The 17299-nt window shown below is 32.7% G+C and overlaps 1 protein-coding gene across 1 annotated transcript; it reads right to left on the bottom strand.

The window, feature by feature from the left end:
• Positions 1-2104: 2104 nt before the first annotated feature.
• On the bottom strand, positions 2105-9839 carry LOC111307956 (uncharacterized). The gene is made up of 9 exons (XM_022906336.2): positions 9687-9839; positions 7254-9592; positions 6100-6229; positions 5902-5990; positions 4847-5085; positions 4099-4185; positions 3767-3866; positions 3399-3612; positions 2105-3316 (listed from the first exon to the last, which is right to left on the bottom strand). The coding sequence occupies exons 2-9, from the start codon at positions 9459-9461 to the stop codon at positions 2175-2177; spliced, it is 4209 nt and encodes a 1402-aa protein (XP_022762071.2). The 5' UTR covers positions 9462-9592; positions 9687-9839; the 3' UTR covers positions 2105-2174.
• Positions 9840-17299: the final 7460 nt, after the last annotated feature.

Below are 17299 nucleotides of genomic sequence, written 5' to 3'. Positions count from 1 at the left end.
CTAAGAGTAATCCGCACAAATGACAAATTGAAACCTTCACAAGATTGAGATTATGTTATCCAAATACTATGCTAGTAGTTTAGGATACAAAATCCTCCCATTTGCTTGATTTTCACAACTAGCAATTAGCAAGATCAAGAGCAAAACAATGGTAAGAAAATGTTTTTCTTCTCGAAGGAGAAACAAGTGGCAAGCCAAACCCTGTAAATGTGTAGTTGGGTAACCCTAGTCCTTCGACTTCCTTGTGTTCCCTTCAATTGTAGAATTTTCTTCTTCTTTTGGGAAGGGTGACTAAACATGTATTTTATAGAACTAGGTTAAGTGTTTTGCAATATAAAATTATGTTTTTACCCTTACACTTAATTAAACCTTTTAATTAATTTCTTATCATGAAATTTGCATTTTCACAACACCTATATCATTTTAATTCCTCATGTCACCTTATTATGTGTGACTCATTAAACTCCAAACATGTTGGCAATAAATATAAGATAATTCAATTAAGAATTCTACTTATATTTATAGATTATGAGCAATATCTAGTAATGCATCATGACCACCAAAATATTAAAAAAGTCAAAATAGTTTGATTGAACCTTTCAGTGTACAATATGTCAGTGTAATTTGATCCTTTCATCATATATCTCGAAAGGATAAAAAGTATAGTGTAATGTCTACTTTCTAATCATTTCATATTAACCATTCAAATCACATTTGCCTTGACTAAGAATTGGTGGTTAATATTAGCCAAGAACAAGTGAGATATGTCCCATCACATCACTTGGAGTGATGAATCCTTTCTGGATCACTCATACACCTCTATATGCTTCACACCACACCCAAAACACATTTTTTTAGGTATCAGGCATCCTGACTTGTATAAATGCAATCAAAGCTTAACAATTTGCATATAAAGTGACTTGATATAACAAGTTAAATGATTACTTACACTATTGGCATATAAGAGTATATTCCATAAACACTTGAATGAAATACAAATAGAACTCTTATAGTGATCATGTTCTGTGAACTTGTTACCAAACAAATACCCACATATTTTACTCAAATATCTCTATATTTCAACTTATGATAGCAGTTGCTTACTTCATAAATAAGAAGCCTTAGCATGCACCAATTTTTTTAACATTCTTAATGCCCTTATTCTCAACAATTAGGAACAAAACTTCGATGCATAAAGATCTCATAATTATATCTCTATATAATTACTTTGTAAAGGCTATTTGTTTTAAGGGCTTTATCTAGATAAATCATTAATAAAATATTTTTTAATATGAACTTATGAATAAATAAATACCTCATATATTAATAAGAAATAATGTTTATTACATGAAATAAATGATTAATGAGTGTTTCGACAACTAATCTTGACTAGCATGTAGGCTTATATTAACAATTACAAAGCATACTTTGGATACCTTTCTTTGCTTTTTATATACTAATAGGATGGATTGTTTTATTTTCTGCACTTGATTAATGCGATATTTTGCTTTATTTAATGGTTGACAAATCATCTGAGACTATCACTCCACATATATTTTTATATGCATATGGAACAACACGAGATATACAATTGTTCATAAAATTGTAAGCCATTCGAATAAAGCAATGAATTATGCCCTCTAATTCGCATTTCAATTCGAGATATGGACTAGAGTAAAAAGTAGAGGCCAAACTTATTCCGAGTGCAATTTAAAACTTTGATTCCTCCAAAATTTCATATCCAATTTCTGAACGAGTTATTTCGTAAAAATTAAACTATAATCTTGAAACCAGTATTACTTCCTGAGATATAAATAAATAACTTGACGACTCTTTATCAATACTTATATCACAACGCTTAAACTAGATATGATGTAAATGAATTTTTTTAAACTTTAAATAACTTAATTTTTAAAATTTATGAATTAATGAAATAACATATGAGATATTAACATTATATAATATTTATATTTTGACTATAAATCAAATATAAACTTATTTTTTATTTAACTTACAAATGTTATAATAGATTTTTTTAAGTTAAACAATTTTAAAAATTCTACCAGTTCAGTAATTTAAACACCAAATAAATTTTAAATTTCAGTGGAAGGAAAAAAATTAAATCTCTCTTAAACTTGTGGTAATTACATAATACAACCAAAAAGTGAAGGATTTCAGCTGTAAATCCGACTCTGACCCCACACATTAGGCTCCTCACAAGAGCGAGAAAAATCATCATTGCGAAGATCCAATGCTGATTTATTTTCCATCTCTAGTGCATTGAGACTTGTACTCGTACCACAGATAAAAGATTTCTCCGGGGAAGCAGACTCCGCCAACTTGTCCCCAAACTCGGAATCGGCAAGTGTGGTTTCCTCAACCGAGACTTCAAGTTCATCTGAAGCAGCTTTATTATCAACTGAATGAACATTACTCGTATCACTTCCTTTAGAAGACTGAATGTTATTTTCATCAGAAGACTCCGAGACTATTTTCTTTTCCATCTCTGGAGTGTCATTACTCTCATCAGAAACAAGAATAGATTTTCCAACAGGAGATTCGGCTAGCTTGTCCCCAGATTGAGAATTGGTACAAATAATCTCTTTAACTGTGAGCTCGGTCTTGACATCAGAAGCAGCAGCAACATTGTCACCTGCATGGGTATCATCCAAATCACCCTCTTCACAGGACTTCGTATTTTTTTGGATAGGAGAGCCCGATACTGTTTTATTTCCCAAGTCTACTGCGCTATAGTCCATAGAGGAGGTAGCAAGATATTTGCTCTCAGCAAAAGATTCAACTGTCTTGTCCCCTGACCGTAAATCAGTCTCATCATCAGACCGTGGAACTTTAGATTCAATAAAACCTGCTGCAAAGGTATCATCGATATCCTCAGTACAAGACTGAGTATTATCTTCGGCAGGAGAATCCAGTCCTACCTTATTCTCCTCCTCAAGTGCATCATGGCTTGAGCTAGGGTTAACATCATATTTACTATCTGGTGCAGATTCATTACTCTTGTCCCCTGTTTGATAATTAGTAAGAGTAGTTTCCTCAACAGCGACAAAAACATTAGGTTCTAGGGATGCATCCAAGGAATCACTAGTTCCGCAAGTATCATTAATAGAAACATTTGGATATTGGGAATCTGAATCTGCAGCAGCAATTTCACCATTTACCCTACGAGTATGATGCAAACCACCATCATCACACTCTTGATTATCATTCCCAGATGAGGAACCAGGTTTAGATTCGTTAGCCACCTCAGATGTGATACGTAGACGTTCGTTAGATCCTGATTCAGTTTGCTTCGCACCTAGAGGGACAAATTTTGAGAAGTTTAAAAACTGTAAATAAACATAATGGAAAACAATGGCAACAATTTCATTAGCTAAAACCTGTGACATTAGTCAAGTTTGCCTTTGTGTTTCCTTGCTCCAGCAGTAGCTTCTGCAGCATATCTATACCAGGGAAGACCAACACATTCTTGGACCTCATTTCTTGCTTAAGTGAATCCTCTAGACGAGTGAAACCAAAAACTGCAGTCCATGTATGTGTAAGTTCAGCAATTGCAGGGATGACTAGTTTCTGAACCTTGAGAGAGCAGAGAGCCTTCAGACATGAAACAAATAAACTAAATCAATGACGCAAGGAACAATATAATTAAGCAATAGGGTAACAGGAAATATATAAACACATATATATAGACGTAGAAAGAGAAACACACAAACAAACACACTTGTATGAATTACTCCTCACAGCTTACCGACTCAATAGCACAGAAAAGCCGACGGCACATTCCCTGACGCCTGTATATATGGCGAGTGCCAATGAATGGCATCTCTGCTAGCTGAGTTCCATGGAACCTACATATGGCAATAAGACATCAAAATGGTAAGCATTTATTTGAATGATAATCCAGATGTGTGCATCAAATCCATCCAACTAGTAATATCTACTCGATGAAGTCAGTTGCTTGTGTTTTGTTAGGTGATCCTGGTCTTTGCTATGTTTGTCTGAAATTCTTATCTAACCAACCAAATAAAAATAACTGAGGGGAGAAACGGTGCAGCATACAGATGCTAAAATGTTATTTACCTGATTGATGCTGCAGAAATTATTTCATCACCTCTCTCCAGAATAGCAGTGTAGAAGCCGCTATAATTCAGCCGGTTGAAGTTTGATCTTTAAAGATAAAAGAAGCAAATTGCAAACAGTTAGATATTTGATGTTTGACAAAGAATATAACCGCCACAGTTATTATAACATGTATAATCCAGGGAAAGGACAAGCTAAAGAAGAATACTCAAGATCTAATCAAAAGAGAAAGTGAGAATGGATAAAATTATTAGACCAAATCATAACAGAAGCAAGGGTTCGATGTAATTTTAAACTGTAAAAATAAATCATAGCTCAAACACCACTTGAATATGAAATTTATCCCTCAGATCCTTTTAGAAAATTATTATAATAGACAAAAATACAGCATATTATCACTATCAGACTGTTCTCTGAAAGCATATCCATAGTCTGACAAGAAATGCAATAAAAAATCATAAATGTGTATGCAAGCGTATAATAGCTCAAACAGCATCTGAAACACTCTAAACTCGCAAAAACATGCCAGGGTTCATATGAATATATAAAAAATAATCTAAATAAACATAGTGGAAAAATTCAAAGATCACAGGAAAAAGCAAACAAAATCCATTTTGCAAATTAGGACGAGACTCTAATAATCTACATGAAGAAACAAAATAATTAAGTGTAATCAGCTAGACAAGCACTATTAAGGAAAAACTAATAAAACCAACACTGCTTTAAATTCAGCATGCAAAATGCTTACCCACAATTATAAAGGACATTATTTATTAAGTTGATCCCACTCCTCCTGTCAACAATGGGCAAAAAGCATTCATCCATAAGAGTCAATGCAACAGCTAGTTTCGAATTGCATTCCACCCTTTGTGGAAGCCCTAAGGCAATTGTGTCTGAATCTGCGACTGTTCTTCGAACAAGAGACCATGAAAATCCTGCTTCTAGTTCATGTTTGACCCCTAGATACTTTTGTAAATGCTCAAAGAGCTGCAGGAACAACAAAAAGATTTCTGAACAAGCGCCTTAATAATATAATATAAACATGAACCAGAACAAACCCCATAGAAACAAGTAGTAAAAAGATACCAGTTCTTATTCCAGGAAAAAGGAAAAAAAAAATAGAAACTAGGACTTCACAATGAAATCAATAAGGTAAAATCCTAAAAAACAAATTCCTGAATCAAATGATGACATAAGATAGACCTAACAGATAATATATATTATACACCTACAAAAAAAACCTTTCTGTTTAAACAAAATTATAATAAAAAAGGAAACACTGCATGCAAATATAGAAATTTTATTGCTACACTTCATGATAACAGTTTTACCCACAGTGACACAGCACTATCATTGTGTTATCCACTTTTAACATTTCAAAGAAACAATTGTGACTCCAAAATAAAGGAATAAAAAAAGCAACTTTGAGAGGCATTAAATGAATAATAGAAAAACAAAATCATGTCAAATGGCGTAAGATAATCTACCAGAAAACACACATTACAAACCTGGATGAACTGTTTCTGTTTAACAATATTATGGTAAAAAGTGAATATCACATATATTAGTTAGCTATAATCATAGCAACAATATGTCAATATCATCATGTCATGAATAAACAGAAGTTACTTTCTGACAAACATTCTGCCTCCTTTACAATTTGATGTAAGATAGGTTTAACATCTATTAAAGATGGTATCTAAAGGGTATGATTGCTTCTCCTATAGATTTTTCCTAATTTCTAGATTTGCATTTAATCACAACATTCAGCATTAAGATGCCGGCAGAAGAAAAATATATTACCTCTCTGCATGTCTGCCCACAAAAAGGAAGAACCAAGCTGTTGGAATCAATATGAACCTCATCTGTAACTTTGATGCATGATTTGTGGTCTACAAAAGTGGAAATAATCAGAATATTAAAGAAATCAAGGAGAGGAAACTACGATAACAACTTAAAACTTCAAAGAATTGAGAACGCCGAAAACAAGAGAATGAGTACATTTTTTCTCGCACAGGCTGCAAGTGAGAAGCGCACAATCAGTTATATCATCCTCTTGAGCAATGCTACTGCCATTACCACAAAATTTGCATATGCAATTTGGACAGTGCCAATCGCCCGCTGGTAGAAACTGTAAAAGGCTAAGTTAAGCTAAGTTTATGTCCAAGTACTACATAGTATTGTTAACAAGCACAAGCTAAGTTTGTGTTCAACTACCAAGCAGTGTATGTCAACAAGCACAAAATGTCAAAAAAATGCAAATTTGCTACCAGGAGAACAAATTCAAATAAATTTTTTAAAAATTGCAAATAGTAATACTGTAAGGAGGATAAAACTTTTTCCACTTCATCTTTTAGAGGACAAGTAAAAGCCAATACTTTTCAGGTCATCAAAGCATGTGATAGAAAGCAGTTTATATATATAACAGTACAACTATGTTTCTGCAGCACAACCGCTTGAGGGCGCAGCATTAAGCTACAGACAAACATTTCTTACATAAAGATCCAAAACATTGATGGTATCAACTCAAGGAACACGTCTTAAGAACAGTCAGCTAGGAGATGTGTCCTCTAAAAATTATATAAAAGAAAAAAGACACATACCCTAACTTGTCAACTAAATTATATGTCCAACTGCAAGTCAAAGGAATTTAAGAATGCCCTTAAATTTGTTTGGCACTAAACAAATTTAGGGATCCCTAACCATAAGCTCAATAGCTATAGCCTTCAAAAAGAACATAACTATCTGCTTATAGGAAGAAATTGTATTACCTAGCAACATATTTAGATCTAACTCTGGTCATTAACTCCATTCAAGTAACACAGCCACTATTTCTCAAGAGTGAGCAAGAAGAGGGTTGGACTTGCGCCAGGGAAGGGGAGAGGGAAGGAGAAAAAAAAATAAATGATCCATGTAAACTCAAGAACCCAAGATCCATGAACTGGGGTTTTGTTGCCCCTCAAGTATCCCCTAAATTCTCAACACTCGGAGAAATATCCTCAACTCCAAAGCCTGCATTAACCTCTATTCAAAATAAAACTGCCCAAGAGGTTTACAAGGAACACTTGTAGGAAAAGGAAAGCACATATGAGAGACTGACCACCATTTCTAAATGTAAAAACTATATAGCAGGTGCAAAAATTATGCAGAAATACCTCTATGTTTAGGCAGCTCTGATGAAATGTTGAGGGACAACTGTCACAACAGATCAGATCCCCACCATCTCCGCATATGCCACATGTATCATCATTGGGGTCATCACCATCAATGTTGACAGAATGGAAACCAATCTTCTCAGACTCCTCTTGCCTGTTCCATGCATCTACTTGGCACTGAAGGAGAGAAATACCAGAGTCCAAATATATATTCTGAAATGGCTGGCGCAATTTGCTTCCAGCATGAATCTCAAATTTTAAAACTGTGAGGATTTTACTACAACAACCACAGTGGATACCATCCCTGGTGATCCAGCCCTCTAGCATTACTTTTGTTCGCCTACGGTTCATATACTGCACCTTTTGACTCAACTGCACTGCCCCAGAATCAATCAGCCAGGAAAGCAGTGTTCTTTTCCCAGAATATGGAACAAAGTCATCACCCACTGAACTCAGACCCGCATTAGAACCACGAACCAACAAAGTGCATCTGCCAAGTTTTCGACTTTTCCTTCCATGAACCAGATGAGAATTGGATATAGAGGACGATTTTTCATAGCTATCATGTACATGGAGAGAACTTTGACCCTTTGCATTTGCACTGAAGGCACCATTGTCATTCATCCTACATTTGAATGACTTACCCTTCATGAACGAACTTAGTTTCTCTTCATGACTCAAGCTATCCATACTCTCATCTTCATGCCTGGTACTTGAAGATTTCCTAGCAACAGCTTCCTGTGCATTCTCACTGTCACTTTCTTCTCTTTGCTTCTTTTCCATCTCTCTTTCCATCTTCTTTCGTGTTTTCCTTGTTAATTGGCTGAGTACTTCATCGGATAATGGGGTAAATGCAGAACCATTCCCAACAGGTTTGCCCTCATCGTCATCATCTAGCTGCTTTAGGAGTGCATCGTATGCCTTGATGATGGACCAGTATGCAGTTCCAGCAGGGTTAATGTACACCGCATCCAAGTAGTCCCTGTTCCTTCTTGGTCTATAATCTATTGTCCAGCCTGCTTCCTGAAGCATCCCCCTTATTCGTTCACGTAATTTCTGTTTTTCTGTGCCACATCCACGCCTAACTTTTCCTTCTTTGGTTCCGGTAGGCTGAAGCTGCACAACTTGAGTTTTTTCCTCTTTGCTACTTACCCTCTTTGTTGAGTTAGAAGCTTCCATATTCTTTGCTCGAAGCTTCAGAGATGTATCACTATCCTCTGAATCCCAGTCAGAGACCTTAGTCTTCTTAGTTGTTGGTGTCTTTAACAAATTCATTTTCTTTTTCTCTTTCCTACCAAGTGAAACAGGCTTCTCAAGAACTTCTGTCTCAGTGTACAAGGACGGACGGACATGCAAGTTCCTCCTAACTGTATCATCAATCCTTGAACCACTCTGGGCTTCCTCAACTTCCAAGCGATCAAAATTTTTCAAAGGCTTACCCATCTTCTTTCTTTTGTTCACCATTACCTTCAACACACCATTTTTACCCTGAACCCTGATGGGTTCATCCGAATCAGCCAGATACCTCTCACTCAACAGGGAGTAATGCAGCCGACTGGCATCCCTATCCTTCCTAAACCCGTTCCTATCATCATGATCACCCCAACTCATCCCATCAATCTTATCCAAATACAACTTCTTCTTCTCAAGAAAAACATGCCCGCTTGGACCACTCACATATTCTCTCTTAATACTCCTCGGAACAACTGCAGGCATTGAACCCAACAGTCTCCTCCCACCAAACTCTTCTCCACCATAGTCAAATGGGTTCCTTCTAATAATCATATCCTCGTCAAGCCCATCATACTCATTAAAGTCAAACACACCTAGCCTATTCCTCTTACTCTCACTCAAATCCTCCCCATTCGTACCAATGAAACCCTCCTCCCTTCGCCTTAACCTCTCCTTCCTATTCCTCTTCCTAACAATTTCACTTTCTTCATAAACAGCCAAACCATTACAAAATTGAATTGTTTTGGGCCCAACCCTCCTTCGAGGCGGCATTAATAACTCATCACTCGAACCCGAATCACTCATAATCATCCTAGGCCTCTTCTTCTCTTTTTTGGACTCGTTAATCTTTGGGGTCCCCGTAGACCCGGCCCCAGCCGAACCATTCCCTTTCTTCCTTACAATCAAACATCCCGATTGGCTCCTATTCTGAACCAAAATCCCCGAATGCTCACCAGATCTCATTCGCTCTTCCATCAAAACCAAACGAAAACCCTAAATTCCTATTCTTATCTTCAAATTCATCACAAATTCGAAACAAAATCCGTTAAAAACAAAAGAATAAAACCTAAATCTCTCTCATCCACCAGATCTGTAGCGGAAATTTCCTAGAAAAAAGAAAGTGAAAACCAGAATGAATAAAAAATAAAAAAAATCTTTCAGATTTTCAAACAAGTATATATCTTTGGCGAAAAGTGATACCTCGCTGTAGATAAACACAATTGTTTTCACGGAAATTGACCGGCGATCGCTGACGCAATTTTTCGCCAAAGAAAGCAAGAGGAGAAAAAGAGAGAAACAAGGGGGCGGAGAGAGTAATAAAACTTCGGCTTTGCATTATAAAATAGAAAAACCAAAGCCGTTGTGGAATTAATTTAATTATTATAGAACTTTATTAGTACTATTTACCTTTAACTTATTTTTATTTTTTATGTTTTCTCTTTGATTGATAGATTAATTAATCTCGTCATCCTTTTTCCCTCCAAATCTCACTGTTACAAGAGTCGGGGCCAATCTGATACGACACCATTTAATTTACACGTCAGATAGGGGCCAAGATTTTCACTGTAGTTTGCTTACGTGGCAATCCTCGTTAGCCCGGAACCCAAGTGGTTGTTTTTACCGTTTGACTGACGGCCTTTTTTGATTTTTAATTAACGAAATTTACAAAAGAAGGGTTAACACGGGATGTGAATACAAGCGCGAGGGAAAGCGCGTGCAAAGAGAGGGTGGGATGAGACGGTTGAATATTGTCGTGGATTTAGGTGAGGTAAGAGTGCTGAAATCAGGCTGTTGAATTTTAATAGAGCTTTTCGTAAAACCGAAAGGGAACTTCTATTTACGGTCAATTTTTTTTTTTTTTTACATTCAATTATTATTATATTTCACATTTAAAATTTTTAAATCATTTTTTTAATACATTCATACCCCTAAATCTCGCATGCCCGTTTAACCTCCACCCTCTCAAACCATAAAATTTTTTTCAAATTCTAAAACCCTAACTCAATCCTTGCTAAATTCATTGATTTCTATAATTAATTATAAACATTTAATTTTATTCGAATAAATTTTAACCAATTATAAAAATTTAAAATCTAATTTGATTTAAATCCAATAATTTTTAAATTTTTTTATCAGTTTTCAAAATCAAGTTAGAGATAAATTTGATCCAAATATTCTAAGATTAAATTTAGTCAAATTTAATCAAACAAAGTCAAATTTGATTAGAACAGATCAAAATCAACCAAATTGAATTAAACTTAAGTCATTTTTTCAAAAGTCAAAACCAAATGGGATTAATAGGGTTTGAAAATGATATTTATTATTCTAACACATTGAAAACCCTGATTGCACCTCGAAAAATATGAAATTATCAAATTATTCTTAGAGATATTTTCGTAAGTTAATACTCTCGAAATTGATTTTTCATGAAATGCTCCATATTATGATCTTATTATTTCATGATTTTTAATAAATTAAAAACATTGATCGCACTTTGGTGAAATTATTAAAATGCTCTAAAGGGGTATTTTTATAATTTGACTTTTTCGAGGTTATTTTTTTCATGAAATGCTTCAAATCATGTTTTCATATTTGATAATTTTTTGTACATTAAACACTTTGATGGCACCTCGGAAGGTGTGAAATTATTAAAATGCCCTTAAAATGTTATTTCATAATTTAACTTTCTCGATGTCAATTTTTCATGAAAACTTTCAAATCATAATTTCATATTATTTAAAAATTTGTGGTGCTTTAAAATCATAAAAATGAATAAGGGATCATATTTCTCCAAGAAAATTGCATAAAAATTGAAAACTTTTTAAGGAGGTAAAATAGTTTTTTCATTTGGTCCAACAAAATTAAAAATGCAACATTTGGGCATAAGCATACTAAACCGTTGGATGATCTTGAGGGGCTAGATCCAATGGTGAAAGTTGGCTCTTTATAAAGAAAATAAGGGAGAAAAGATGGCAATTAGCTAGAAAATGAATCCAATGGTTGCATGAATTTTGCATAAGATATTTATTCTTCATTAAGGGTTGGAAGAAAAAAAGGGGAAGCAGTAGCTCAGGGCATGAAACACAATAGAGAAAAGAAAAAATAAAAAAATAAAATTGGTGAGCTTGCATAAGGTATAATTCTTCTACCTTTTTCCTTTGCATTTTCATAAGCATTTCACAACATTTACCATGTTTTTCATAGCATTTAGCATTTGATTTTTCTTTCTTTTTTTATTGAGAAATTTATAGTTTTTCATCTCTTTTAATCCAAGCTTGGATCATGATTTCATCCAACTAAATAATAGTTTGGATTAAAACTAAAAGGATCAAGCAATAAAAAAAAAATCTACCATTGTTTACCATTGAGAGGTTCAGCCAAGCTCCTATCCTCTATGGCTGAAACTCCTATTGGCCATTCTTGGTTGTTTTCTTGCTTCTAAATATGTTTGTGAATGATATGAATGCTATTTCATATATTTAATGCATGAATATTAGTTAGTTTTGTGGTTTGTATGTATTGTTTGGCTATATATGTTTGGTTCCATGGTTTCCTTACTATTTAGTTCATTACATGTTTGATGCAATTCCTCTTATGATAAAAGTGCCTCCATATGATGAATACTTCGATGTTTAACACATGATTAAACTAAATGAAATGAAAGCATGATTGTGAAAGCTAAATGAAGTGTTAGGCCAAGCTCCTTATGCTTTGGCCGAACATCTCTTTCTTGCATGATGGCTAAAAGTTGTTTGTTTTATGTGTGTTTGCTTATGTTTTTGGTATGTTTTTCAACTTTGTTATGTGTTTGGATCAAGTTTACAATGACTAAAATGTTAGATTAGTAGAATTTTTTTGGTGATTTTGTGTTTATTTACATGAATTTCAAAATTAAAAAAAAATGATGGAACATGTCTTCAAATTTTTAAAACTCTTGATTTTGATCCATTTTTACCTCTTTGTTACATGCATGTTAAGCTTGTAGTATATTTGTAAATATGCCTTAGTTTGTAATATGTTTGTTTTCATGCATGGTCTATGCATTAAAGTTTGTATTTTCATTAATGATATTTTTGTAATTTTTGTCACATTGTACCCATACATCAATATTTACATTTTTACTAGTGCCATTTTTGTTATTTATTTTTGTCATATGCATTTCACATAAAACCCCAAACTTTAAACATAAACCCTAAACCCCAAAACCAAACCCTAAACCTCGAACTTTAAACCTAAACTTGAATCTTAACCTTAAACTTAAACTAAATCTCAAACTTTAAATCAAACTCTAAACCCTAATCTAAACCTCAAACTTTAAACCTAAACACTAAATCTTAAATCTTAAACCTAAATCATAAACCCTAAACCAAATCCCAAACCCTAACCTAGACCCCAAGCTAACCCTAACCAAACTTTAAAACCTAACTTAGACCTCAAACTAACCCCAAACGCTAAACTAAATCCAAAACCTAATCTAAACCCTAAAACTATCCCAAACCCTAAAACCAAACTTTGAACCCCTTTATGCATTTTCATTTCATTTTACTTTATTATTACATGCATTCTTAAATAATCATGCATTCATATCTTGTTATTTATGTTTAATCATCATACATTCATTATATTATTATGTTCTTGTATATCATACATATGGTTTTCAAAAATAAGTTTTCATAAGAAAAATGTTAAAAAAAATAAGGTGACATCTGAAATAAAAATAGTTTTTTAGATTTGGCCTAAATATAGAGGATTCTCAATGATTATTATTTATACAAGGTGTCATTTCGATTTTGTGGGGTAATTTAAAAATTCTTAAGTTAGAGATATTTTTGAAGCTCTACCTAAATATAGGAGAGTTGAAAAGGTATGTTGATATTTAGGATATTTTTATCCTAATCTAAAAATAAATTGTTTTGCTTATTTTCAAAAAAAAAAATGATTGGCTTTAAAAACAGAAAAAAAATTAGTTTTTGAAATAAATAAATGAAAAAAAAGGAATTAATTTTTAAAAATTAGAATAGAACTATTTTTACCAAAATCAAAGTATAACATATAATCAATTGGTACCATATCCGATGGACGCTGTGGCAGTACCAATCATTTCTCATGCATAATCGATTCCCAAACCAAACTTTATTTTTACAAACCACAAAATATCTTTTTTATAAAACTTTAAACCCGCTTTAAATGTTTTATCAAAAGAATAAAATTTTTAGGTGGCCAATCATACCCAAAAAAGATTAGTAGCGACTCTTCGATTTTATTTTTTAAATTTAAAAAATGCTTTTTAGCCTCATTTTTCATCCACAAGTCTAGTGGTCAAGTTTGTTGGGCCTGTACATCGCAACATTAATCAATCAATAAAGTTCAATTTAAAGGTAATTTATTCTTTATTTTGTTTTATTTTGATTAAAGACCTTTGATTTCGTTTAAGGTTATGATGAAAATCGTATGTGAAATTATAGGTTCTAGATATAAATCTTTAGAAACTTTCAAAAGCTTTTGAATATACATTTCAAAACCTTTTGAAACCTTTTGAATTTGTATTTCTAGAAACTTTAAAAATTTTTGGATTTGCATTTTCAAAAGCTTTCATAACTTTTGAATTTACATTTTGGGAAGCTTTTGAAAGCTTTCAAATTTGTAAATCCTAACTCTTAAATACTTTGAACCCTTAAACCCTAAATCCTAAATCTCAAAATATGTTCTATGCAAAATTGTTAATTTGTTGAATTTGTTACATTAAGTGTTTAATACTATATTCTATGTGACAATAAATATGGCATAAGTGAAAAGGGCGATAATGGTGGAGGTCAAGATCGTAATGCAACCGACCTTGGCTTACTAGAAAATTAAAGGCGTTCAATTGTTTTTGAAAAGAGAAAATGACGAGAATTGGAAGAACATGTTGATAAGCTGATTGTTGACCCTCTAGAGCATGATATTGTTATAGATTAGTCATTTCACACCCACTAATGGTTTGAGGTTTTTTTTATAGGGCCAACAGATACTTATATCTTTTAAAGGTTTAGGTGTCATGTAACATGAATTTATGGAATGGATAGGTAATCAGTTCAATCATGATTATGCTTATACATTAATCTTGTTACATAATATTTGTAAAGTTAATAACTAATTTTTCTTTTAATTATTATTGATATGGGAGCGAGATTCATTGAAATTGATAAACAATGGGCCAAAGTTATAAGAATGGACTTTAAATGCTTCCTGACAATGAACCGATGCCAACGTAATTCAATCTTGGTTGGAATTTTTAATTGAGCACACCTATCATTTGGTTAATAATATGATAGTGTCAACATTTTGTGAATGCGACGACTTAAAATGAACATTTTTCACTTTCAAATTGATAAGATGACAATCACATTGGATAACATGTTCGTCGTTCTTGACGTACCTGTCACGGGAATTATGGTTTCATTTCAATATGAATCGATCGATGAGCCAAACACGTGTTGATAAAGTTATTTTAAGTGTTAAGGGTTGCAATAGCAAATGAGACAAAAATCATGTCATAGTCCATCAATCAAGCTGTAATGGTTGTGGGAAACATTAAAAAATATTATGAATACAGTTTCTAATAAAGACATAATGTGCTAGCAAGGCTTTTTTACTTTTTCTTAGGGTGCAAGCTATTTATTGATAAAGTACAATTAATGTATCAATATAGTACTTAACCCTATTAAAAGACCTAAGCAATACCAATATGTATTAGAAGACATTGTATGTTTTCTGATGAAGACATACAATGTGCTAGCAGGGCTTTTTAACGTTAGCTTAAGATGCAATCTATTTGTTAATAAGAGGGCAATTAATGTATTGGCATCCTATTTAGCCATGTTGAGAAATAGTTTATTTTACATATTTATATAAGCAACTTGGTTTAACAAGCTGGATTGACATTCACCAAATAATTGGTTATATGACTCTTGTTCAGGTAATTATATAAGAATAGTTATACTATTTTGTTCTAATTATTTCTTTTGTTTGGTGCAAAAAAACATTTTAATAACGATTCTTAATCTATTTGATGTAGGCATGGATTTATGATTACTTTCCTACACTGGTCCAATAATTATACTAGAATACTTTGATAATCAATCTCATGCTTGACGATAGAAAGCTTGAAAGTATATTGATACATTATAGTGATTACTTAAGGAACTGGATGACTTATTCCTAACTGAGGTATGTTGAAAGCCTTATGCCAGATAATGACAACAAAATCAATTTTCTAAGATAACCTTCTTTTAAATGTTTGAAATGTGGGTCTATCATTGAGGCATATCATCCGAAGAGGGTTCTTTAATAGTTTGGTTTTTTACAAACTATTCCTTTAACCCTTTTGGCCCCATCTTGAGCCGAGCGAGGTTTATTAGCCAACATGTATGACTTTGCATACTATTTTTGAAGTAGTTTTAAGAGAGATAAGATATTCATGCCTTGCATGCAACATATTGAAAACGATAATGTCAGAGATCGAGTGATTGTTGTCGCGATGTTTCGAGAACTAAGGTGGGAGACTTGAAAGTCGAACTAATGAAAAATTTTGAAAAACGAAGGCTAAAAATATTTTCAATGAAAATCAAAACAAAGTGTCATCACCAATCTTTTTTAGGGTATGATTGGTCAACCAAAAATATTGTCTTTTTAATAAAACATTTAAAACAAGCTTAAAAATTTTATAAAAAGAACAAATTTATTATCTACGAAATCAAAGTTTAGGATTTAGGGTTTCATGGAATTTGAGGTATTATAAGATTTGGGGTTTCATGAGATTGTGCATGTGACAAAATCAAATTACAAAAATACATTAACGAATGCATATGGCAAAAATATGACATGAAGAAAAATAATTACAAACCGAGGTATTTACAAAATTAAATCACAAACAAAACATGTATGAAAATGGATCAAACATAAAAAAAAAAAAAAAACTTTGAATTTGGTTTGAATGTTCCACCACTTTTTTTTCTTAAAACCCAATCAAACAAACACAAAAATCACTAAAACCATTTACTAAATTAACATTTTTCATTGAAAATTTTGTTCAAACACATTGAAACCTAGCAAATCATTACAAAAGCATAACTCAATACATGAATCAAAGCCACACTCATCTATCTAAACAAGAATAAGGTTTGGCCAAATAAGAACACTACCATGGCCGAACCTTCAATGATATTCCATCACCATATTTCCATTTCATTCAAACCAAATATGCATTATTTACTTACCCAATCAACATATAAGAACATTTTCTCATAAGAATAAATTTATCAAACATGAAACAAGCTAAAATAACCAAGAAAATATGTAAAACTAAAGCATGAGACAAACATTATTATAGATCATCAACCAAGCAAAATTTGTACAAAACACAATTAAACTCACCATTTAATCATCTTAAACAACATTTTAAAGCAAATACAATATCAGGATGTGCCAAGAGAAGGTTCGACCATGGTGGGAGAAATTTTGACCGAACCTCTAATTGGTTTCAATGGTGGATTTTTGTGTCTCTTTGTTGCTTAATTTCTAGCTTCAAAGTAAAGTATTAACTAGTTGGATAAAATTTGAATCAAGTTTTGAGTAAAAAAATAAACCATAAAACTTTTAAGAAAATAAAAAATATGTAGAGAAAAAAGAAAAAGCTTATGGAAAATGAAATGAGAATGCTAAGAATTGAAAATGACAAATGAAAGGATTATACCTTTAAGCTTCCTTCATAAATATTTTCACTACCTTTCTTTCTTTTTTTTTTTTAATTTTATTCTCTCAAAATTTTCTTC

This window comes from Durio zibethinus, chromosome 22, assembly GCF_047325235.1.
Source record: "Durio zibethinus cultivar Kanyao isolate XHJ-2024 chromosome 22, ASM4732523v1, whole genome shotgun sequence".
NCBI classification, from domain to species: domain Eukaryota; kingdom Viridiplantae; phylum Streptophyta; class Magnoliopsida; order Malvales; family Malvaceae; genus Durio; species Durio zibethinus.
This window is presented reverse-complemented; position numbering and strand designations above follow the sequence as displayed.